Source organism: Perognathus longimembris, chromosome 28 (genome assembly GCF_023159225.1).
Source record: "Perognathus longimembris pacificus isolate PPM17 chromosome 28, ASM2315922v1, whole genome shotgun sequence".
NCBI lineage: Eukaryota > Metazoa > Chordata > Mammalia > Rodentia > Heteromyidae > Perognathus > Perognathus longimembris.
In genome coordinates this window covers 24,339,239-24,363,962 of record NC_063188.1, presented here as the reverse complement: position 1 = coordinate 24,363,962, position 24,724 = coordinate 24,339,239, and the positions used below count along the sequence as shown (strand labels likewise).

Sequence of the window (24,724 nt, the reverse complement as noted above, 5' to 3'; positions counted from 1 at the left end):
TAAAGAAGCCACTAATGCAACCAATTCCATTCATCTCTCTGTCCCTAATGAAGCTTTGCAGCTCCAAACTGACCACCTTCCTTCCTTTCTCTTTCTTTTCTCTTTGATTGGAAATAACTGAAGGGTGGGAGTACTGACCACAGTAAACACTAGACAGAGTGAAGTCAAACACGCAGTCATTCTGCTCTCTGTGTGTTCCATATTTAATAATACTAAGTGTTAACTTTTGCCATCTACACAATACCCATAGTTACGTGTGTATGTGTGTCTACATAATGTGTAGGAAAGGTATACATTGAATTATATAATTTTTTCTGAACCTGTGAATAAAGAGAAAAAATAGTAATGAGATAGGAAGAAAGGGGAAAAATTATTCCAAAGTATTTCCTATGCAACTGACAGTGTTTGTTTTGGTTTTGTCAAATTCAACAAAAAATAGACAATAGGCTCACACATTTGAATTTTAAATGAAGAACAAATAATATTTTAGTATAATAAAGACAAGGTAAGGTCCACTGTTGTACTTCTGCTTTCCTCACTTAACAATTCCATACTTTGTTTCTTATTTTTACCTGTTTGAGCAACCCCTATGTCCAAAAACCGCTAAAACATCCATAGGCTTGTTCTCTTGTTAAACATAAACCTACAGAGTACCAATCTAAGGTCTCCAGGCATACTGAACAAGTAAGAAAAACTAAAACTGCTTCATACTTTTGTCTCAGAACAGTAAAAACCAAGGTCAGTATGCTGCCCAGAAAACAGCATATACCACCTTGCTTGGCTTTTCACACTTCACTTTTTCACTCAAGGCTGGCCCTCTATCAATTAAGTCATACCTTCACATTCAGCTATTTTTTGCTAGTCAATTGGAGGTAGGAGTGCATTAAAAACAAAAAGAAAAAAAACAAATGAAACAAAGGACAAAGGGTAAACCAATGCAACAGTGATATGCACAAGACACTATGTAGGAAATGAAGTTTACAACTTGGGGGGGACAGGAGTGGGGAGGAGGGAAAGTGAGAGAAGAAGAGGCAGATGGTAACCATGTTGGACAAGAAATGTACTCATTACCTTACTTATAATTGTAATCCCTCTGTATATCACCCTTACAATATTTTTTTAAATTGGAGGTAAGATTCTCACAGATTTTCCTGGGCTGGTTTCAGAGCTGCAATAGTCAGATCTCAGACTCCTAAGTAGCTAGGGTTACAGACATGAGCCACCAGCACCCTGATTTGTTTTATTTTTATAGATATGCATAGAATAATGTGGATCACTTTAAAAAATTGAACTTTTACCTATTTACTATTTTGCTGAAATTCTTGTGCTGCTTTTCTACAAAAATCTTGCTGAAAATGTTCGTCAGAATGTCCCTGAGTGAGAAATACTATTTTTCTTCAATAGGATGTCAGACATACATGTTATTATCCACCTAGGCACAATCTCTTCTACATTTTTCTCAATAAAATACAGCGACATGGCAAAAACATTAAATATAATGCAGTTTTATTTTCACTTGGAAATAAGAAATTCACATAATATTTCTTAAGCACTTCTCCATGATTTTGTATTGTGAGAAAGAAATCTATATTGGCATTATTACATTTTGTCTATTTTATAGCTCAACTAAAATGAAAACAAAGTATAATGTTGAAAGCAGGCACGCCTAGGTGCTGGTGGCTCATGCCTATAATCCTAGCTTCTCAGCAGACTGAGATCTGAGAATACAGGTTCAATGCCACACCAGGAAGACGAATTGAGAGGCAAGTATCTAATTAATTAGCAGGAAGCCAGGCACATAGGTGTAGGTCAAGTGGTAGAACAACAGCTGTAAGTGCAATGGCTGAGTTAGAGCTCAAAGCATGAAGTGCTGGCAGAGACACCACACACACACACACACACACACACACACACACAACAACAACAACAACAACAACAACAACAACATCAAAGTAAAACAAATAGGCCAAGCATTGGTGGCTCACATCTGTAATCCTAGCTAGCTACTTAGGAGGCTGAGATCTGGGGATCATGAAGCCATCCTGGACAGGAAAGTCCAAAGACTCTCATCTCCCATTAACCACCGGAAAATCGGAAGAGGCACTGTGGCTCAAGTGGTAGAGTGCTAGACTTGAGCAAAAAGAGCTCAGGGACAGTGCCCAGGTCCCAAATTCAAGCTGCACAACCGAGAAAAAAAATGTTTTTAATGCAACAAACCAACAAAAACCCTCATGAAGTTAGCAACTTGTCTTAGTTTCAGAAGTTTGGTTCTCAAGTTAAATGGGAGCAAGTTAAATGAGAATAATAGACAGAATGGAAATATTTTGCTCTCCACTCATTCTGTTGTTTCATTCATCATGGTACTTAGTTGAGAATATTTTATCAGGGGATTTAAAAAATCTTATAACTTTTTATTTTTTTTGCCCGTCACAGTCCTGGGCACTGTCCCTGAGCCTTTTCTCTCAAGGTTAGTGCTCTAGTGCTTTGAGTCACAGCTCCACTTGTGGTTTTCTGGTGGTTAATTTAGATAGGAGTCTCACAGACTTTAGTGCTCAGATTGGATTTGAATTGTGATCCTCAGATGTCAGCATACTGACTGGCCAGGATTACAAGCCGGATCCTCCTGTGCCCAGGTCATAACTTTATAATTAAAGAATGAACACCGAGGGCTGGGGATATGGCCTAGTGGCAAGAGTGCTTGCCTCGTATACATGAGGCCCTGGGTTCGATTCCCCAGCACCACATATACAGAAAATAGCCAGAAGTGGCGCTGTGGCTCAAGTGGCAGAGTGCTAGCCTTGAGCAAGAAGAAGCCAGGGACAGTGCTCAGGCCCTGAGTCCAAGCCCCAGGACTGGCAAAAAAAAAAGCAAGCAACATGACAGAGAGCATGGAGGCTGTAAGTTCCAGTATTCAAGTCCCAGTGCTACAGAAAAAGTACAATGAGCTGGACCCTGGAAACTCATCACTTGTGGGAGGCAAGCCTGGCCTTGAAGCGTATGCCACTGCCCTAAGGGACATGGCGTGACAGCACACTGCGTGTCTAAGACCACGAGGAACACTGTGTTGTTTGCCCAGGGTCACGAGCTCCTCCAAGTCAGGTACCACCGCACCTTCCTCATTCTTGAGAACTGAGCCAAAGAACCTGGTAAACAACGTTTAAGGTGGTAAGTTACATCGGGTTGCTAGGGTGAGTAGGGTATTATAATTAGCTAAAAATGTATATAGGCTGCTGTGCTTCTGCAGTAAAGTAGACTTATCCCTTGAGACCTGTCTCCGGTGTCTGTATTGTGACTCCCCCATCGCCCTTACCCGCCAAGGACCACCTCTGATGAAGGAACATTTTTGGCACCCAACATGGGGTGCCTTGAGCAGGCTACAGAGCAGGACCGGTAAGTGGACCTTTGAAATGGCCACAGCGTTGGAGAGCCTTTTGCAGAAGCAGGCGAGTAAAAGTGAAACTAACTGACTTGGGGCAATTTATGATCGATGTGGTTCGCATCGCTCATGGATAGATGAGAGTAGGTTGTGGGATGGAGATTGTTGGAACAGAATACTCCACTTGGCTAGGCGTAAGGAAATTGAGACTGGAATAACACTCCCTCTTAGGTTTTACCCCATCATCATGGCTATCATACCTTGTACTCAAGGGCTCTCTGAGCAAGGGGAAGTCCCAACCCATGTCCTCCTAGCAGAGGAACAAAAGAAGGCGCTAGCTGAGGGAGAGCATAGAAGAGGGATAAAGATTACAGAGGACAAAGGGACCAGCTTATATCCTAACCTAAAGCAGGACCTCATAGACTGGGAAGCCTTTCCCCTCCCTTCGTGGGAACCATCTGATCCCACCAGAGAAAGTAATCCCTGGGCAGCAGTGAGTGAAAAGGCTCCACTGCCATTGACTCCAACCCTCAGGGAAGGCAAAAGGGCTGTAAGATTAGTTCAAAGAGACTGGAGAAACTTTTTGAGATTACAGAGAATGTCTACCCCTGGTTCACTGAGGAGGGAACCATGGACTTTCCCAAATGGCAAAAGGTGGGCCAAGAATTAAAGAATCAGATAAAAATTAGAGGAAAACAAGCTATTGCCCCTCAGATATTTTCTGTTGGGAACATGATTAGAGAGAGTCTGGATCCTGATCACCAGATTGAAATTGTTTCTATAAAATCATTGTCTGAGGAGAAAAATAAAGAGACCCTCCTCTGTGTCCATTAGAGAGTGTTAGAAGTAGAGAAAGTCTGTGTCAGTCTTTTGATGCTCTCTATCAGGAAGACAAAGACCCTCCAGGGCACTGGCCTTCCCCTGTGAGAGCCACCTTCCCTGTGATAAAGGGGGAAGGTGACTACCACTCGCTCCTAATTCAGGCTCCTCCACCTAGGTCTACAGTTTAAAAGGCTATATTGGCTGCAAAGGAGCAGGGGGCGGACACTGGGGACTTCCAACTTTTTCCTGTCTTACAAGACGAAGGCAACTGTCAGTATGGTATTTTAAATTTTAAGGAATTCGAAGAAATTAAGATTTCCACTGCTCAATATGGGGCAACTGCTCCCTGTACTTAATCCCTAATTGATAATTTGGACCTACAGGCATTATGCCCAAGGGATTGGAAGACAATTGCTCGGGCCTGCCTCAATGGGGGAGATCATTTGTTATTGAAGGCAAAATTCTCTGTCTGCCAGTATGGCAGAGACCTCTAAAACACAGGAACTGATAAACGAACATGTAATGACCAGGATGGGAATAATCCAACATCAATTAGACTTATTCAGGGAGGACAATGATCAGCTGTGGAGGATTGCTATGCTATCCTGCCACCCAAGTTATACAGCTATCTGTGTCACACCTTATAAGGTGCATGGTAACTCCAAAAAAAAATCTTAACAAATATGTCTTTATTCATCCAAGGGCCTTGGAATCAAATGTTCCAGCAATACATGCTACAAATGAAACAAGATATTTTAACAGTCAATAATAACCGAGTGGATATACTAGATACTGTTGAGGCTTTGCATGGGTTTCTTGGCGAGGTGTAGGATGCTTTGACTGGATGGTTTAGTTGATCCAAATTAGTGCTATACACCTTGCTTGGCTTAGTTGTTTTAGTGTTGCTGCTATTATTGAAATGTTTCTTACAACTTAAAAGAGCCCAGCCTTAAGAACAGCCTTATTAGCAGAAGTGATATTTGCTCAAATACAAAAGGAAGGGGGAGATGTGGGAGGCAAGCCTGGCCTTGGAGTGTATGCCGCTGCCCTAAGGGACATGGCATGACAGCACACTGCGTGTCTAAGACCATGCAGAACACTGTGTGTTGTTTGCCCTGGTCACAAGCTCCTCCATGTCAGCTACCACCGCACCTTCCTCATTCTTGAGAACTGAGCCAAAGAACCTGGTAAACAACTTAACCTTTAAGGTAATAAGTTATATTGGGTTGCTAGGATGAGTAGGGTATTATAATTCCTCTCTTACTCTTCCTGCCTGTAGGTTCTAGGAAGATGGCGAAGGTCTCAGAGCTTTACGATGTCACCTGGGAAGAAATACGAGATAAGATGAGAAAATGGAGAGAGGAAAACTTATGGAATAGTGAACAAATTGTAGAAGTTGGAGAAGAACTAATTAATGATTATGCCTTTAAGCTTGGAGATGATATTTGGATCATTTATGAGCAGGCAATGATTGCAGCCCTGGACTATGGTTGAGATGATTTGGCTTTAGTTTTGTCCTCAGGAGTTAAGAAGACAGTTTCCTGGCAGTCACAGAGTCAAGCGATTAACAGGCATGAGATTTGAAGGTATGGAAAGATATGATGATGCTATACAAGTATATGATCAAATTTTGCAAGAAGACCCAACTAACCCTGCTGCAAGAAAGCGGAAGATTGCCATTCGAAAAGCCCAAGGGAAAAATGTGGAGGCTATTCGGCAACTGAATGATTATCTGGAATAATTTCTTGGAGACCAAGAAGCCTGGCATGAACTGGCAGAACTTTATATCAATGAACATGACTATGCAAAAGCAGCTTTTTGTTTAAAGGAGCTTATGATGACTGATCCACACAACCACTTATACTGTCATCAGTATGCTGAATTCAAGTATAGCCAGGGTGGACTTGAAAATCTTGAACTTTCAAGGAAGTATTTTGCACAGGCATTGAAATTGAACAACAGAAATATGAGGGCATTGTTTGGGCTCTACATGTCTGCAAGCCATATTGCTTCAAATCCAAAAGCAAGTGAAAAAATGAAACAGGACAACCTGAAATATGCTAGTTGGGCTGCTAGTCAGATAAACAGAGCTTATCAGTTTGCAGGTCGAAGTAAGAAGGAAACCAAATACTCTCTTAAGGCAGTTGAAGCCATGTTGGACACATTGCAGCCCACTCAGTCTTAAAGTTTCAGAAACTCTTTGACGTTGGATTCTACAAATGCACACTTGAACTGATTGGCCTGTGACTTATTTACTAAATGCCCATTGCTATTTATATTCTAATTTTCTGTGAAGAAAGTGGTCATAAGGAATGTGTTTATATAAACCTAAAAATGCCTTTTACTACTAAGCAGCAAGATGGAGAAAATCCATTGAAAAAAGATTTAAGACCTACTGATTGTACATCAGTCTCTTCATATCACATATATATTATAACTGCTTTTAACTCAGAATATGATATGAAAATAAATTTTTTAAATTAAAAAATGTATATAGGCTGCTGTGCTTCTGTAATAAAGTACTTGTCCCTTGAGACCTGTTTCCTGTGTCTGCATCTTGACTCCTCTATCACCCTTACCCCCGCCTCCTCCACCATCTCCAAGGAAGGAACAACAATCGCTGTGATCATGGCTACTCAGGCTACTGAAATCTGAGGATCGTGGTTGAAAGCAAATCCAGGAAGGAAAGTTCCTGAGACTCTCATCTCCAATTATCCAGCAGACAACCAGAAGTGGTGCTGTGGGTCAAAGTACTAGCCATGAGTAAAAATGCTCAAGGACAGCACCCAGGCCCTGAGTTCAAGCTCCATGACAGAAAAAAAAAAAGGCGAGGCACCACTGGCTCACACCTGTAATCCTAGCTTCTCAGGAGGCTGAGATCTGAGGGCTGCAGTATGAAGCCAGCTTGGGCACAAAAGTCCCTGTGAGACTCCTACCAGGAAACCATAAATGGAGGTGTGGGTCCAAGTGGAGCATTGCCCTTGAGCAAAAGAGCTCAGGGACAGTGCCCAGACCTTGAGTTCAAGCCCCAGCACAGACCAAATAAATAAATAAATGTACAATAGTTTAGTTATTGTCTTCTTATGCTAGCACTTGAATTAATGAGTTAATTTGATCGTTTATTAGATTACATTTCATCTAACAGAATTTGTTTGCAAAAGAAATACAACCATATAGTGTCTAAAAGTTTTATACTATACAAGGTGTAGAGTGTTGTTTTTTCTTTCTTTCTTTAACTCGGGGTTTTCAGGAGTCCCTAGGTTCCTTTGTGCCCTGTTTTTCTAGTCCTTTTTAGTTTTTTTTTTTTTTTAATAGGTAAGGTTTCCCAGTGCTTTTTGCCTGAACCATCCTTGACCTCCAACAAGTGATCTTCCTAACTCGGCCTCCGCTATCAGAGATTTCCAGCCCCCACGGGCCAGCCCCAAGGCTTTGCCTGGCTTTGACGTTGGTTGCAATAACTTTCCTTCCACTCCTCCTCGTTCCCCCATCTTTTCTGCTTTCTTTCCCCCGCCCCCCCTTTCCCACTCAGGAAGTTGTGGCCCAGTGGAGCTTCCCAGTATTCTCGTGGCAAGAGCCCGAAGGTGGATCCACGGCCAGCTCCTGCGAAGTGGAGCCTCGTCGAGTTCGGGCCTTTCCGGACACGTCCGGAGCGCACTCGGAAGAGGAAGGCACGTCGGCCTCAGAGCGCTTAGCTCTCAAGCGGTGCCCTCTGTTGGCTGCGTGGGGCAGCTGTCGCAGCGGTGCCAAGCCGCCGCGTTGACGTCGCCAAAGACTGGAGCGACGTTTAAAGCAGCAGCAGCCGCAGCAGCAGCAGCCGCAGCAGCAAGCAAAATCGCCCGGGGAGTCGAACGGCTTCTTGGAATCCTCCCCACCGTTCCGCGGCCGGAGGAGGAGAAGCAGCGGCAGCGGCGGCGCTAGGAAGCAGGTGAGGGAGCCGGCCGCAGGGTGGGAGGGGGCGCAGGCGCGCGCTGCCGACTTGGCTCCTTGGGCCGCAGCTGCTTTAGCCTCACTTGAACCAGGAAGCGGCGGAGTTGGAGGCTCTGCTGCTCCCGCTTTCTTTGTGTGGGCCTGGGAATGCCGAAGGACCGGGAGGGCCGCGTCGTGCTTGGCTTCCCCTAGAAGAGCTGACGGTCTGCCAGTACTCTAGGTAGGCCCCGAGGCATGGGAACCCAAGCCACCGAGATCGACTTGGCTTTGGCCTCACCCTTCTGCTTTTCTTTGGGGGGACCTCTTTTTCTCCGCCTACCCCTTACTTTGATTTACAGCGTTTCTGCCACAGCCCATCCTCCTCTCTGATCCCCTTCCGGGGGCATAACAATGCAGCCTGCTTTCTACTCATCAACCCCCCCAACACTGCACCCTACTGTTCAGCACCATCTACTTTCTCCTGCACCCCTGAACCCTCCCTCCCTTTTGCTCCCTCCCTCTTTCCAGTGAGCTGTGGATACCTCCATCTGCATTAGGAAAAAAGGTAGCTTTTCACGTGAATCGAGGTTTAAAAACCTGGGTTGCATCTGGCCCCGCGTGCAATAGAACACAAGGGAGGTGGAGGGAGATGGAGTTCGGCTGCAGCAGAGAGCCGCGTGTTGGTTGGTTTCACTCCCTCGTCCATGGCTTTTATCTTTCTCTTGATCGCCAGTTCCTCTGAACCTGCCCTCCCTCCAGCATTTGTCACACAATAATGTGCCTTGTGTACTAAACGGTGCTGACCGACTTACATATGACCCTGGCACCATCCTGATGAGCCCGGAGGTGGGACGTGGGAGTGGGGGGGGGCGGAAGGGAGGGAACCCAAACAAAACGAAACCAAGACCCAGGATCACCTAGGCACGTAATATTTGACACACTCCCACATCAAAAACCCTATTTGCAAATGATAAAAATCATGCGGTTGTATTCCCAAACCTATCTCTTCACTTGAAAGTGACTTCTCTTAAGATCCCAATATTTTGGAAGTCCCGAGATTGTTGGCACTTTGTCCAAAGGTCACCCTACCCAATGAATGCCTTTTGGTACCTTGAAATTCCTTGATACTGTTAAAATGCTAGACCTAACAGATTTTTACTCCTTGATTTTTTTTTACATCTTTTGGCCTATTTTTTTTGCCCTTAAGGTACAATTTTGAATTTGTTTAAAGGATATTTGACATATTCTCCCTTCCATGTGTATGTAACTTAAGTACTGACAATAATAATCTTTGGGTAGCATTAAAGAGAAAGAATACATTTTAAACTTTATTTTATTTTTCAATTAGTATATGTTAATAGTACAAGGAAGTCCCATAATAATCCTGTAGATTCAAGCCATGTACTTTGAGCAAATTCACTCTCTCTATAATACACCTATATACCCCCTTGCTCCTCCTCATTTTCAGTGTTTGGTGAGTTTCATTATTCTGCATATATATATGCACAGTTACTTATATGTATAAAGTTTATATATGTTTATATATATATATATATTCAAAGTAAGTTACATACACACATGTCCACACAATGTGAACTTACTTTGGTCTAAAAGGAAAACATGTCAACAGTCAAATATTTCTTTTGTGAAGGTACTTATCAAATAGTGGTAAATACATAAGACCCATAAATGATGTGTGTTGCATTTATATATAGGTGTTGGGTCTGTGCATGTGTCAAACAACTGTGACATTATTATGATGAATAAGCTTCTCTGAAGTGTGTAACTGTACTGCAGTAATGTGTTCTCTGTTCCAATAAGTTAATGTTTTTATCTTCACACTCATTTGTTGAGAAAAAGTTCTTGTATCAATATACATTAATTCTTTGCCAAGTGAAATGCATTAGTTGTTTTTTTGTAAATAACTAATAAGAAATAGCATGCTTTCCTTTTTCATTGTCTTTAATTTTTCATAGTAGCATTGACCTCATTAGGCACTTTGTTTAACATTGCATGTCTGGAGAGTATATACAACACAGATAAGACAAGGGTTGGGAACAGAACAATAATAGTACATTATATTAGATAGTAATTGGCAGTGTTTGTAAATGTTCTTGGCTGCAGAAGTATCTTTCAAAAGAGATTAACTCAAAAATCAAAAAAAAAAAAGAAGTAGCTTTCAAATATGATTTCCAGTAGCTCACACCTGTAATCTAAGCTACTCAGGAAGCTGACATCTTAGGTTCACAGTTCAAAGCCAGCCAGGGTAAACAAATCCAGGAGACTGTTATTTCCAATTAACCAGCAAAAGAGCTAGGACCAGAAGCATGGTTCAAGTGGTAAAGTTCTAGTCATGAGTGAGAAAGCCCTGAGCTCGAAGCCCTGAGTTCAAAAAGTCCCAACACACAAAAAAAATTGAGATCATGTATTTCAAACTAAATATTGAACACACACTGTTCTTCTATTTCAATAATTCAGTTACAGATGAAGTAATGTCTGTGAATTAGTGATGAAAATTTTTCTTAAAACAATTTAGGACAGTTAAAAATTAACTCTTACCTCTTCTTGAGAAAATACAAAATTAAGACTAAGAAAAATGAATTGGCATTTAAAAAGAAGTGCTTAGTAAAAATGTCAGTGTCTGAGAGTCAAACAAAGTTTCGACCACAGATGACTCTTCAGTGTAAAAATTATTTTGTCTCATCTCACTTGGAAGTTTTAAGACTAGACATATGGTACAAAATTTTGCTTATATAAACAACTTATATAAAATCCAGAACATTATATAAAACTTTGGTTAAAATTGAATAAACTAATGACTCTGTGGCTTAATTTTCTAAATAAGAAACTTTGGCTTTGTCTCCCTAAACCTTCCTTATCCCTTCCTCCTCCTTTTCTGTTATAGGCATGGAGAGCAAAAAACTGATTTCTGCTACAGACATTCAATACTCTGGCAGTCTGCTTAACTCCTTGAATGAGCAACGTGGTCACGGACTCTTCTGTGATGTTACCGTTATTGTGGAAGATCGAAAATTTCGGGCCCATAGGAATATTCTTTCGGCTTCAAGTACATATTTCCATCAGCTCTTCTCAGTTGCTGGTCAGGTCGTTGAACTGAGCTTCATCAGAGCCGAGATCTTTGCAGAGATTCTCAATTACATCTATAGTTCTAAAATTGTTCGTGTGAGAGCAGATTTACTTGATGAGTTAATTAAATCAGGCCAGTTGTTAGGAGTGAAATTTATAGCAGAGCTGGGTGTCCCACTGTCACAGGTTAAAGGTATCTCAGGTACAACACCGGAAGGTAATGCTCAAACCTTACCTGCTGATTCTGGTGACAAAAACATTGTAATAGAAAAGTCAAAAGATGAAACTCAAGACAATGGGGCTATTAACATGCCTATTATAACAGAGTCTTTTTCATTATCTGCTGAAGATTATGAAACGAAAAAAATCATTGTTACTGATTCAGATGAGGATGACGATGATGTCATTTTCTGCTCTGAGATTTTGCCTGGAAAGGAGACTTTGCCAAGTAACAATGAAGTAACCCAGGTCCAGCCTAAACCAGGACCTGTTCCTATTTCTGATGTGGCGCCTTGTGCCAGTAATAACTCTCCTCCTTTAACAAGTATCACACCTACTCAGAAATTTCCCACTCCTGTGAATCAGGCAACTTTGAACCAAATACAAGGAAGTGAAAAATTGCTAGTATCTTCAGCTCCAACCCATCTGACTCCCAACATTATTTTATTAAGCCAGACACCGCTTACTCCACCTCCCATTGTCAGTTCTTCACTTCCTAGTCATATGTCGTCTCCTATCAACTTATTGGTACAGAATCAGCAGACACCAAACAGTGCTGTTTTAACAGAAAGCAAGGTCAATGAAGAAGTGGAGGAGGAAATTATAGATGATGATGATGATACTATTAGCTCCAGTCCAGACTCAGCAGTCAGTAATACCTCTTTGGTCCCACAGGCTGATACCCCTCAGAATGCTCCTTTTGATGGGTCATTGGTACAAAAGATGCAGATTCCTACACTTGTGCAAGAACCAACTTCGCATTCTTTAAAAGTTTCAGATATAATTACTAGAAACACTAATGATCCAAGCTTAGGATCAAAATATCTCATGGAGGGTCAGAAGATCATTACTTTAGATACAGCTACTGAAATTGAAGGACTGTCCACTGGTTGCAAGGTTTATGCAAATATTGGTGAAGATACTTATGATATCGTGATCCCTGTCAAAGATGACCCTGACGAGGGGGAGGCCAAACTTGATAATGAACTATCAAAAACGTCTCACAGTGAGTCTACAAGCAAACGTATGAAAGTAAAGCATGATGATCACTATGAGTTAATAGTAGATGGAAGGGTCTATTATATCTGCATTGTATGCAAAAGGTCCTATGTCTGTCTGACAAGTTTGCGAAGACATTTCAACATTCATTCTTGGGAAAAGAAGTATCCATGCCGTTACTGTGAGAAAGTATTTCCTCTTGCAGAATACCGCACAAAGCATGAAATTCATCATACGGGGGAGCGACGGTATCAGTGTTTGGCATGTGGCAAAACTTTCATCAACTATCATTTCATGTCTTCACACATAAAGTCAGTTCATAGTCAAGATCCTTCTGGGGACGCAAAGCTTTATCGTTTACATCCATGCAAGTCTTTACAGATCAGACAGTATGCATACCTTTCTGATAGGTCAGGCACTATCCCTGTCATGAAGGATGATGGTATTGGTTATAAGGTTGATGCTGGCAAAGAACCACCAGTAGGGACTACATCTACTCAGAACAAGCCAATGAGCTGGGAAGATATTTTTATTCAGCAGGAAAATGATTCCATTTTTAAACAGAATGTAACAGATGGCAGTACTGAGTTTGAATTTATAATACCAGAGTCTTATTGAACTTCTTTGAAATATCAGTATGGAGCTGGATTAAGGGGTAGAGATTACAAAAAGCCTGTAAAACAAATTAGGGTGAAAACAGGTTAATCTGATCTAGCACCTCCTCTGAAGGTAGTCTAGTTGAATTGTTTGTTAATAATTTTAGAAGCAATCTTCTCTGAAAGTTTGAGTAGAACTTGAAAAGTTGTGCCCCCAAGCATCTGTTTAGTTAGCTTTCAGCTCATTTCAAAGAAAAAAATTAAAATTCAGAGAGATTGTTTCTCGGATAGAATTTGAAACAGTCTGAATATTCTTTGAAAATCACTGGAGTTTCTAGCATACCCTAGTAGTACATTTTACAATTCCCCCCCTTTCATGTTAGCACTTTACTGCTCAATTCCCAGTTTTCTTTTTTAACATCAAGACTAAAATGTATGTTGTGTCTTGTATATGGTATTAAAAAGTAAAGGACTGCCAAAAATTGTTCTAGAAAATTTCAGAATAAATCTTTACTTCATTGTGTATTCTGCTAGTCTTAAATGGATAGCGACCTCCTGCCTCTTCCCATGAAAATAGCAATGCAAACAAGTCATATGAAGAATAAATTAGTTGTAGCTAATTAGAATTAACACTTGGCTTTCATTACCACACAGACTGTAAAAGACTTTGGTGGCTAGGCCATTATAGGCTTTGCAGTATGGTCTCTGGGCAAAAAAAACTTAGTGGAAAAACAAATATATGGAGAATGAGCTACTGCCTGCAGACAGGAGGAAACAAAAAGTTCTGTTGCACTTATTTTTAATTCCCTGTTCTTACAGGATAGAAAAAGTAGAGTTCAATGGAGATTTCTTTTTGTTCATTATGGTTGAGAATATTCTGAAATGCTATAAATTTTTAACCTGAAAGCCACCAAATGAATCTTTATACATTATTTATGTATAATCTTTGTAAATGATAGATCCCATAGATGAGACTCCTATGTATTTTGGGTGGAGGCTACTGGCATATATTTTTAAATGTTTATATTAGAATCTCTAATAGGAAGTTTTCATTTGAAATAGTGTATGTGGTGATCTAGTATTTTCTTTTCAGCAAGTTCTTTGAGTGTTTTTTTAAAAACTCTTGATAATTAGGACTATCCCATCTGCAAATTGCTGCACTATTAAAGCAATCAGAAACTACATATAGGATGTTGTATAAGGTTGTAAAGTCCCATTTGACAACAACAAATACCACCTTACTTCCTTTCAAGATGAAACATATTTAAACACTTAGAAAATAAAGTTAAATTGCATCTAATTGCTAGTACTGAAAGGAAGCAGGTTGGAACAAATATGTAGCCTACCATTTATAACAAGATTAGCTTGAACTGTAAATTTTTGGGAAGGAAAAAAATTAATAGCCACTGGAAAAGATTATTGTTTCATTGTCATTAGCTATTCATAACTTTAAGTATTTCTTAGTTCAACATAGATATTTTCTTTCTCCTGCTCATGTAATTGTAAAAGTAGTCTATTTCTTGACTTTGAACTCAAAGCTTTAATCATATTTGCTCATGTATTCAATTCTTCTAATGGTAAGCTAGATTTGGAGATAGTGGTTTCAGTGTTAAGAAATACTGGTAGCTGAAGATAGCAGGCATCAGTATTTGCAGTAATACAAGGAAAAAGGAAAAATATTTCTTTGGCTTATCAAGGTCTGGAATGATATACACTTATCTGCATACTGTTTTATGAACCTAGACGTTCAAATCATTTTATAAAGTGTACCTTAGAAAATTTGAAATCACCTTATAACTTAAGAATGATTTTTAATCACAGTGTTTTCTTTCTTTGTAGATACTGACAGCATTGCTCTTTGAGTATAGGGTAAACTCTGAAATGTCCTGTCATATATTTTTTATTTCATTAATGCTGTTTCACCAGTCAGACATAGTTGGTTCTACCAATGTGATTGATATTGATGCCAGCGGAACTTCCAGTTATTTCAGACTCAACTGCTAGTCTCACTAAGCATATCATGATAAGTCAGAAATCCTGTAATGGGAAATTATCTGTTATACTGATGAAAGTGTTTGCTGCAGGGCTCTATAAATTTGAAGTATGAATTTTTAAACTGTGCCTACTGAAGGTAACTTCTGAAGGTTTTTGAGAGAAGGGAAACTGGAAAGCTAAAGTGTAATTTTTCCAGAAGACTCTTACCTGCATGTATCTCAGGGTCTTCAGTCATTCTAGAAGTTTCCATGTCCAAAGTTCAGAGTTCATGTGGAATAAACTTTTGACAAAAACTTGTCACTTCTAGGCTTTATTGGATTGGAAATTGTAGCAAGATGCTGTCTAAAACTTATCATGGGGTTTTTGTATTTACTACATAGCTTTCTCTGGCTATTGACCTTCCTTTTCTCTTTCAAGTTAATTACAATTTTCCTAATGCTAAATTCCCTGTAAATATTCTGGACAGGAAGTATATGAAAGAGTAGATTCCTTTTAAAAATGATAAAATGGTCAAACTAAGCAAAGACTTAAAAATGCTGAAACAATCTTGTAGGATTAACTCTTAAAATACTTTAAATGATTATCATATTGGTGGTAATGATTCCCCACATATAACCACTATTAGGAAATGATGCCACATTTTTCCTACTAAACTTGTACTAAATGGTGAATATTAAGGTATTTTATATTGACATAACACGCATATTCTAAGAAATGCGGTTGAATAGCACTGGCTTCTTTATTTCGGTCACATATAAAATGTGCATTTCCCCAAATACTTCACATTTGTACTATCCTATCATGACATTTTAAGTTCTACTTTTCATTAACCATTACTTGATATTAGTTTCATAGAGCTTATGGCAGAAATAAAAGTGTTTCAATTCTAATTTTTGAGTGCATTTTTATAAGATTATCTTTCAACAAATTGTACAGGAATGTACTATGTCCATTTTTTCAGTTTTGTCTTTGCTGGGATTTTTCTTTTTTTGGTAGCAAGAAACTTATGCTTTATTTCTGATGGTGGTGTGGCAAAAATTCCCACTAGGTTTTATGTGTTAGTTAATCACGCATCATTGTTTATTGAACCATAATAATAAAAGATGAGTTTGCTCTGGTCACTTTTTTGAGTGCTTGCTATAATTTTATAGATAGCATGAAGGTGCCTGTAAGTGGGTAAGGAGGAGGATACTTTTATTAATTTGAAACATCACAAAAGCAATCTGGGTTTCCAACATGGCAGTGATACAGATTTTAAGCAACATCCAGTTTATACAGGTTCTGGATTAATAGTTTAATGTTTCATGCCCAGTTCAACACTTTAAAGCAGAATTAGGAAGGAAGCAGTAAATATTACAAAATGCAGTCAAGATACATATTGAAAATAGAAATGCCTTCATTACAGCAAATGTTTTGCAAAAAAAAGTAAAGCAGCAAATACTAATTTTTCTAAGGTTACATGCACTTTATATAATTCAATGTAATAAAAAAGAAGCTGCTCAAATTAAGTGTTACAAAATCTATAGTGTTTCAAGTTATTTTGTAAAGTAAGAAAAATACATAGAAATGAGTCATAGAATCTTAACACTTTAAGAAATATGATAAATGTAGGATATACCATGTAATGGTGCCTTTAAAAATATACATGTTCACTAAAGCAAAAGGTAATGTGTAAGTGACAAAAAAATTCAGTGAGTATTACAAGTTGATAATTGTATAGTAAGTCAATTGGTTATTAGTCCTTTTTTGGAAATCCAATAGAATTTTAATATGCTCAGAACTGTAAAAAATAATAGTAATTTTGTATGACACAAAAGGATTATAGTTTTTCAGATTTGAAATCTGGCTAAAACAACATTCATAATGCTGAAAGTTAAACTAAATATTTTGCTTTGAACAAAATATTTCATCTTCACTATGAACAGTGAGTGCACTTCTTGTGCCTTGATGACATGGATGACCAGGTGTCTACAAGGTAGATGGGAGCACCAGCATTTGTCTGCTACCTCTAATCCAGCAAGTTGGGAGGTAGCGAAATTGGCTGGAAATGTTTCCAGTATATGTTCTGTGTTTGCAGAACTTTCTAATTAGGTACCCTCCTGTAGCCCCTGTATTTTCACAAGTGTAGGATTATCATTCTTTTAGACCTGTCGATTCTTGGGTTAACATAAGTTCCCAATGTATGGGTTCATTCTGAGTTGAAGGCATGGGTGCCAAAGTGTTTTAAACTCATCCAATTGATGTGTTAAAGCTATGTGTAATTAAAAGAACTGTACAAATATACCACAATGTGCCTGATGGATTTCAAATCTACTGTAACACTTAAGAATTTGTCAAGTTGGCTACATTTGAAGTTTTGCAGACTTGAAGCGGCATTGTAATACTTTCATAATCTTGAATGCTGTCATGATTGGTCTCAACAGAAAAAGGACCAATAAGAGCAGTGATACTAAAATACAAATGACTTTTGGGGGGTCGGGGTGCAAGATACGTGCGGTTTGCTGGGGCTGAAGCACAATATTTGAAGATTAAATAGTCACAATAGTAACAACTCATATCATGACCCAGCCTAATCTAGCATTTTTTAACTCTGAACTTCAGCTGTAAGATTTATATCCCGAGTAGCAAATGTGTTTTGTAATAATGCAACATGTAGTCAAACCATTCTCTCCTAAAATGCCAACTATATCACTGAGATCCACTTAAGACAGTTGACATGTTGCTCTGTCTTTCAGTGCTTCCAGAACAATCCTGTTTCCCACTATGCAAGATGAGGGAATATTGCACTTTTCCCATTAGGAGGTACCAATAACAAAAGCTGAGCTGAATAATCACAGCAGCCATTTTTATAATACAGAGGAGAAAGGAGTAAGATATGGGCAGCTTTTTTAACATCCAGACACAAGCAAACAAAATCTTAGCTTGAACCCTCTGTGCTGGAACTACTGTGTAGCCCAATCCACTGCAGGTTTTTTTTTTCTTCCTTAAAGACTGACGGCAGTGTAGGGAAAGATAGGGCCTCTCAACCAGGTACTTCAACCAAGGTGCTAGGGTAGCAATCTGCCAAGGGCCTTAGGAAAATATTCCTTTGCCAAAAGTGAAGCAGATGACAGCTGCACTTCTCCTGAAAACAGGCATGGAGCATACAGTAATGCAAGTCCAATCATGCAATGTTCTTATTGGGCCATCTCCCCAGACTTGCTTACAAACTGTCCTTGGAAATGTTGGGTTCAGCCTAGCCACCCATGCTTTTCACTGAGCACAAGTAAGCTTCATCCCTATCTTTCCCTAGCTTGGCAGGCCTTTGTTTAAAAAAAAAACACAAAAAAACGTTATGCATGAGTCACGCTTTGCTTTAAATTTTGTACCCTACCCATTTCCACTAAAGCAGAAATACAAAAGCCACAATAATCTCAATAGCCAGCAGGCATTCCTCTTTAGGGACTGTATGGTGGTGGCTTTTCAAACGGTGGATAGTAGGGTGGAGAGTAACGAGGTGGTGCACTTGAGGACCACATATAGCTGGGAGAAGGTGAAGCAGACTGGGGTTCATCAGAGAGTCCAGAGGGTGGGGAGGATGGAAAGACACTGGAATGCTGTGTAATGAAAAGAAAACATCAGTTTAGACAGTTTGCAGTCCCCTGAATATCCATTTCTATTTTAACATTAAATAGACACCAAGGCTGTTTCTGTTTGGGAAAACAGCTCGTGAACCTTACAAAGCTAATGAAGGCATGAAAGATGAGGCCCCCTGTTTTATCACTAGAAAAAAAAGAGAACAAGGGAAAGGAGAATAAAAGGTTTTCACTTTATTCTTGGCAGGCAGGGAAGGGGAAAAAAGGAAGAAAAAATCCTGCAAGCCTCATGTACAAATATCTGGGAATCTTCAAGGTAGATTGGAGAGCAAAAAATAGCAAAGGCACGAAGAGAAGAATACCAATGGTAAGAATGATGGGTGAAGATTCATTTTTTCTTTCTTTTTTTTTGCCAATGCTGGGGTTTGAACTTAGTGACTTGTGTTTCCTCAGCTTGCACTCTTGACACTCAATCCATGCCTCCAGCCCAGCTTTTTTGCTGGTTATTTTGGAGATACCTGGGCTGGCATTAAACCAAGATTCCCTAGGGGTCAGTCTCTGGAGTAGCTAGGATTACAGGTGGGTTATTTTCTTAACTTTAGGGAAGGGGCTTGTATGGATTTTTAGAAAAAAAATACCTTGTGCATTCCATGTTAGCAATTGTTTGCTGCTCTCTTTCCCTGGCCCATGTCCACATGGAGCCTGAATAATTTCCTACTCAAGGAGAGCTAGCCTATTTTTTCATTGTTCTATCCCATAGGGCTTGGCACAATGTTTGGCAAGTAGTAGGTGTTCAATAAATCTTGAATGAGTAAATATAACTTCAAGAGTGTATAAGATGAACTTGGCATGCTTTGTAAATAAAACATAAAATCTATTTTCAGAAGATACAGTCACAGTGGAGGCAAGGCTGGAGCTCCCTGAGTTCTGCAGGCTGGAGGAAAGAACTACAGGGATGATGGAAACCAGTTTTAGGATTTCAGGAAGAACAAAATAAGCCAAGAGAAGTAATAAGAGATCTGCAAATATTCAGTTGTGTCTCAGGTATGGTAGAAGCCACTTAGACCTTTCTCAAGAACTCAAGTACTATTTTGGGGTGATAGGTAGTGGGCAGTGGAGTGGTCATATCTTACTTCTGCTAGGCCAAAGTCGGAGTAGACCATATTATTTTCCCAGGCCTATAACATTCTAGAGTCAACATTGACTTGTGGCTTCTTGAGCATGAGACAAGTTATATGATTCTTATCTCCAGCCTTGAACTCTGCACTTCTAGGAAAGATATGTCTAGGTTTCTAGGTCTTGCCTATAACAGTGAAATATCTGTCCCTTACCACAATACTATCAGGACTGAGAAGAGACTGTAGCTGCTCCGCCTCCTCTTCTTTCCCCCTCCTACCATACCTATTTTTTTCACTCTGAGTGAAGAATTGCAGGATTGTAGATCTTGGGAGAGTCTTTAAAGGCAAACTACCTTAAGACAGTGGACTTATAACAAGTCAGATCCTCCCCCAAACTCAACTTTTCCCCTCCCCCAAGAAGATTCCAGGTACTAAAGCATCAGCACAGTGATATTTTGATTCATCATGGATATGTTCTGAGAAATGCATCATTCAGAAGTCTTATTGTTCAATCCTTTGTATACTTATACAAAGATGGCTTTGATGTCAAAATATGGGACCACAACTGTATATTCTGTCCATCATAAACAGAAATGTTATGCAGTACAAGAATGTACAGTGGTTCCCTAATTTTCTATTCTGCATTGTTCAAACTCCCCCTTTGTCATTTTTCTCCCTTCTTTTGCTGCATTTTTCAGTAAGCACTCTCACTTTTTTTTCTCAGTGATGGGGCTTGAACTCGGGGCCTTTGAACACACCACTGTTTGGGGGTAGTTAATTGGAGATAAGAGTCTCACAGACTCTCCTGCCTGGGCTGGCTTTGAACTGCAATCCTCAGATCTTATCATTCTGAGTAGCTAGGATTACAGGTGTGAGCCACCAGTTCCTGGCATCACTTCTTAACTAGTAAAGAAAGTAAAAAACAAAACACAAAAACAAGGCCAAGAACCTGTGTCCACAGGCATGAGGGCAGACCCTTCTAAATCCCACTACTTAGGTGGTGGGAGACAGAAGGCTAGTTTTAGGTGTTCCATAACAGAAAGAGTCAGTTCTTTCTTAAGAGGCATTAAAAGACTTCTGTGGGCAGCAGCCGTGGGTGGCAGCTGTACTCTTTGATAATAACAGGGGGTAATACAATGGCTCTTAGGTTTTTACTTCTTGGTTTTATGTTTAGGAAGTATTAAGGGGGCAAAGAGGGGAAGGATTCTCACTTCCTTTTGAGGTATCTTAAGGATAAAATTGAAGGGTTTCTGGCAGACTTAGAGAGCTAACTGGCTGCAGTCCATGCACCCTTGGTACTGGAGGGGAAGGGGCACAGTACAGTATATGGTTTCCTAGCAACAGGGAGGCACCTGGGGAAAGATTTGGCTTTGTTGCAGTTAGAAAGCTACCCTAGTGTATTTTGTTTCCTGTCTGAAAGTCTGCCTTTGCTAATGTGATAGACAGGAGCTCAGAAAAGCAGGGCTTTGAAATCCTTGTGCATCATAAAGCATGAAGAGCACCAAGTAGTCCTCTGCTAAGCCAGTGAGCTCTAGCTTCCTGAGTTGCTTCTCCCAGGTTCTGTACAGGCTGATGGTGATAAGGAGAGTAGCATCCTCCTGTGTCAGAGATAGCTCTTCACTCCCACCTTAGCGTGCATCCTGCCTGTTGATAGACCCATAGTCGTCCAGACCAACATGCTTTTCTGCCAAGGCATGCCATCTTCTTCAAGAGCACTGTGAAGTAGTGCTCAGAAGGAGGTCAGAAGGACTAGTGGTAACAATGACTGGCTACATAAACTGTGTCCCAAGGGTAAAATCCAGTATTTGTTTGTTCTTTGCATTTCCCCTTCTCTTCTGCTCCAGAAAGAAAAGGCTGAGGAGATGGAAAGAAGAGTGGTTAAAGGAAGATAAAGGGGACAGGGACTAGAGAAAGATGAAAAGAAAACACTTAGCAGGACAGGGGGAATGGAATAAACATCCAACAGCCCTCTGAGGCTCCTAGAACCTGTACCATAAGCTGCCTTTCCCAGGATTAAAGCAATCATTTTTATTAAATGAGTGGAATTTTTAGCAGTTTAGTCATTTTGAGCAGTTTAATTGAAACATCATGTACCTTCCTGGGTTTAATAAAGAGAATAAACAGAGTGCTTCTGTTTTGCATAGGCTGAGACTTTTTGTTGTTGTTTTTTGGTTCCCTGACCTGGAAGGCTGAGACTTTTAAACACAAATTTGGCAATTCACTAAATGGACAGGAAAAAGTCTAATCCATGGTTATAGAACCAGTATGCCAGACTTGTAAGTATGGCAAGAGTTCAGGGGCTTATATGATATTACATTGGGCTCATGTTGCAGAAGTAGAAACTGATGCTTAAACCCCTATAGATTTTGTACTACATGGCCAAAGCAGAAGGGGTCAGGGGAAATAAGTGCAAAGACAAGAGAAGTGAATGCTGGGTAAAGGTGCAAGGAGGCAAAAGTAGTGTCATCTTACACCTTCCTGCCTTGCAATATGAGTTCATTAGAAATAAGAACACTTTGGAATACAGTGTTTGAAAGAGTCCTGTTTCTCAACATTCAGCACTCAAACTTTCCTCAGGACCAGCTATCAAGAGACAAATCCTTGCTCTTGTCTGACCACAGGAAATGTTTTCCAAACTTCCTACCTGACCACTTACACCAAAAGGACATGACTTTGAGGAGTTAAAAATAAATCTCTAACTTTATTTCCTTGTTGTTCTATTTACCTTGAGGTAAAAAGGAAATAGAGATCATTAAACCCGAAGGCACAGAAGTCAACCTAATTGGAAAGTACCAAAATGGGGAAGTCTTTCAGGTGATAATCAAGAGTGTATAGTCATCCCACCATGAACTCATATTATCTTGGAAGCTAAGCAGAGTCAGACATGGTTAGTATTTGGATTGGAAAAGAAAGTCTGGAAAGGTAAAGTTCTGGCTGAAATTCAGGTCATTATTCAATCTGAGAAAACATGAAAGAGTTCTGACCTTTTTTTTCAAAGGCTTGTGCTTCTGGTGGTTTTTATTATCAGAGCTGATGTACATTTGCTAGCTGTTTATTTAAAATTTATTTGGAAATATAGGCAGATGTTCCTTGAACTCTTAGTTTTCTTAGGGAAAGACCGGTGTTTCCTTCTATAAAACTTCAATGTAATGGGCCTTGGTGAACAAAGGAAAGCTTAACCTAAACACTAAGTTCTAGAGAGAAACAAGATTTCCTGCAGTACCCACACCATGCCTAAAAATTCTCCAAGCAAAAAATAGAAAAGATAATAAGTGTCCAAGTAGGCCTTGAATTGGAGAATGAATGAAGAAAGGGGATATCTTTTCAGATGAGACAAATGTAATAATTTAATAAGAGCCATGCACTGGTGGCTTACGCCTACAATCCTAGCTACTCAGGAGGCTGAGATCTGAGGATCATGGTTCAAAGTCAGCCTAGGCAGAAAAGTCCATGACACTCTTATTCCAATGAACTACCCCCCACCCCAAAGCAAAACCTGGAGTTGTGGTTCAAGTGATAGAGTACACTAGCCTTGAACACAAAAGCTTATGGACAGTGCCTAGACCCAAAGAAAGAAGGAAAGAGGGAAAGAAATAAAGGAAGGAAGGAAGGAAGGAAGGAAGGAAGGAAGGAAGGAAGGAAGGAAGGAAGGAAGGAAGGAAGGCTAGAGACCTTTTCTGAGCCCATGAAGACCATGAGTAAGAAACCCATATTTTAAACCAACAAAAAATGTAAATGTTCTAAAAATTAACTGGGCAAAAGGTCCTATGGACATTATAATTCATACTTTCTCAAAAAGTTCCCTCAAACTAATCTCTGGAATCATAGATTAAAATCCTTACCCTACACTTAATACCTTATATGACTTTGGAGAAGTCACTTAACCCAATATTCAGTCATCTTATATTGAAATATTTCAATAATAAGAGTACTTTCCTCAAAGGACTAAATTACTTAATAATGGTATGTACACTTAATACAATGATTGCATATAGTAAGTACTAAATGAATAGTATCTGCTGTTTAAAACAGAATCTCCTTTTTGGGTGCTGATCGCTCATGCCTGCAATCCTAGCTACTCAGGGATCCTCAGAGATCTGAGGATTGCAGTATGAAACCATCCCAGGCAGAAAAATCTGTGAAACTCATTCCAATTAACCAGCAAAAATCCAGAAGTGGAGCTGTGGCTGAAGTAGTAGAACAGTAGCCTGAATACAAAAGCTCAGGGACAGTGTCCAGGCCCAAATTCAAGCCCCAAGACCAACACCATAAAAAAAGAGCCTCCTATAATCCCTGAAATCTCCCTTATAAGCCCCAAGTACAGGTTTGGACTGGGTGGGTAAATTTGAATCCCTTCCCTGGGTTAAGCTCCTTGTTCCCATAGCAGTTTGGATAATAGTTGCTTACATTGTGTCACCATTATAGTACCGTAACTCTTCTCTCAAGTTCCTAGACAAATCTCTTAAAGGGTCTCTCTTATTCAGTCTCTATATTCAGACTTCCTAGCACAGTGCCTGGCACATATGAACACAGAGTACACAGTGATTAAATGGAAACCAACAACCCAAGTTATCACTGAATTGTTCATCTCAGTTTTGCTCCTGGGATAGGGTTCAAATGAGGAATGATAGACAAATTCCATACATGAAAGAGGGTTTCCTGTTAGGACTTTGTGGCAACGATTACCATGGGTAATATTATCCCATCTTAAGGGGTTCCCCATAAAGTGTAAATTCCTAAAATGAATGTAACTTAGGTATAAAAATGGAAGTGCCCTTTTGAGCTGGACCCATGTGTAGCTACTGTATCTCAGGAGAGTTTTATATCATCGAGGCCCAATGGAAATAATGACCCCATTTATGTTAGCTTCAACATGCCTGAATTATATTAACAATAACGTATTGCCTCTGTCACTACTGAAATTACCTGTGCCCTTCTTGAACATATTTGCATTTTTAAACTATACCACTTAATTGGGTAACACATTACCATAGTTGTCTTCCTGAATCTATAGTAGGCTGTAAAGAATTT

The 24,724-nt window shown here is 39.8% G+C and overlaps 2 protein-coding genes and 1 pseudogene across 3 annotated transcripts in view; 2 read left to right on the top strand and 1 right to left on the bottom strand.

Annotated features, from left to right (window-relative positions):
* Positions 1-5,463: 5,463 nt before the first annotated feature.
* Positions 5,464-6,383, top strand: LOC125343715 (annotated as a pseudogene).
* A 1,561-nt stretch (positions 6,384-7,944) lies between these two features.
* Zbtb33 (zinc finger and BTB domain containing 33) lies at positions 7,945-15,042 on the top strand. 2 transcript variants are annotated; one of them, XM_048336041.1, is made up of 2 exons: positions 7,945-8,123; positions 11,010-15,042. In XM_048336041.1, the coding sequence occupies exon 2, from the start codon at positions 11,012-11,014 to the stop codon at positions 13,025-13,027; it is 2,016 nt and encodes a 671-aa protein (XP_048191998.1). In that variant the 5' UTR covers positions 7,945-8,123; positions 11,010-11,011; the 3' UTR covers positions 13,028-15,042. The 2 variants fall into 2 exon arrangements, with proteins under 2 accessions (XP_048191998.1, XP_048191999.1); XM_048336042.1 differs by lacking the exon at positions 7,945-8,123 and adding an exon at positions 8,244-8,345.
* Positions 15,043-15,971: 929 nt separating this feature from the next.
* Tmem255a (transmembrane protein 255A) overlaps positions 15,972-24,724 on the bottom strand; it is a 49,956-nt gene continuing 41,203 nt past the window's right edge. Inside the window, exon 9 of the mRNA XM_048336043.1 lies at positions 15,972-18,596. Within this exon, the coding sequence (XP_048192000.1) occupies positions 18,438-18,596 (159 nt within the window). The 3' untranslated portion in view covers positions 15,972-18,437. The remainder of the gene's footprint in view (positions 18,597-24,724) is intronic.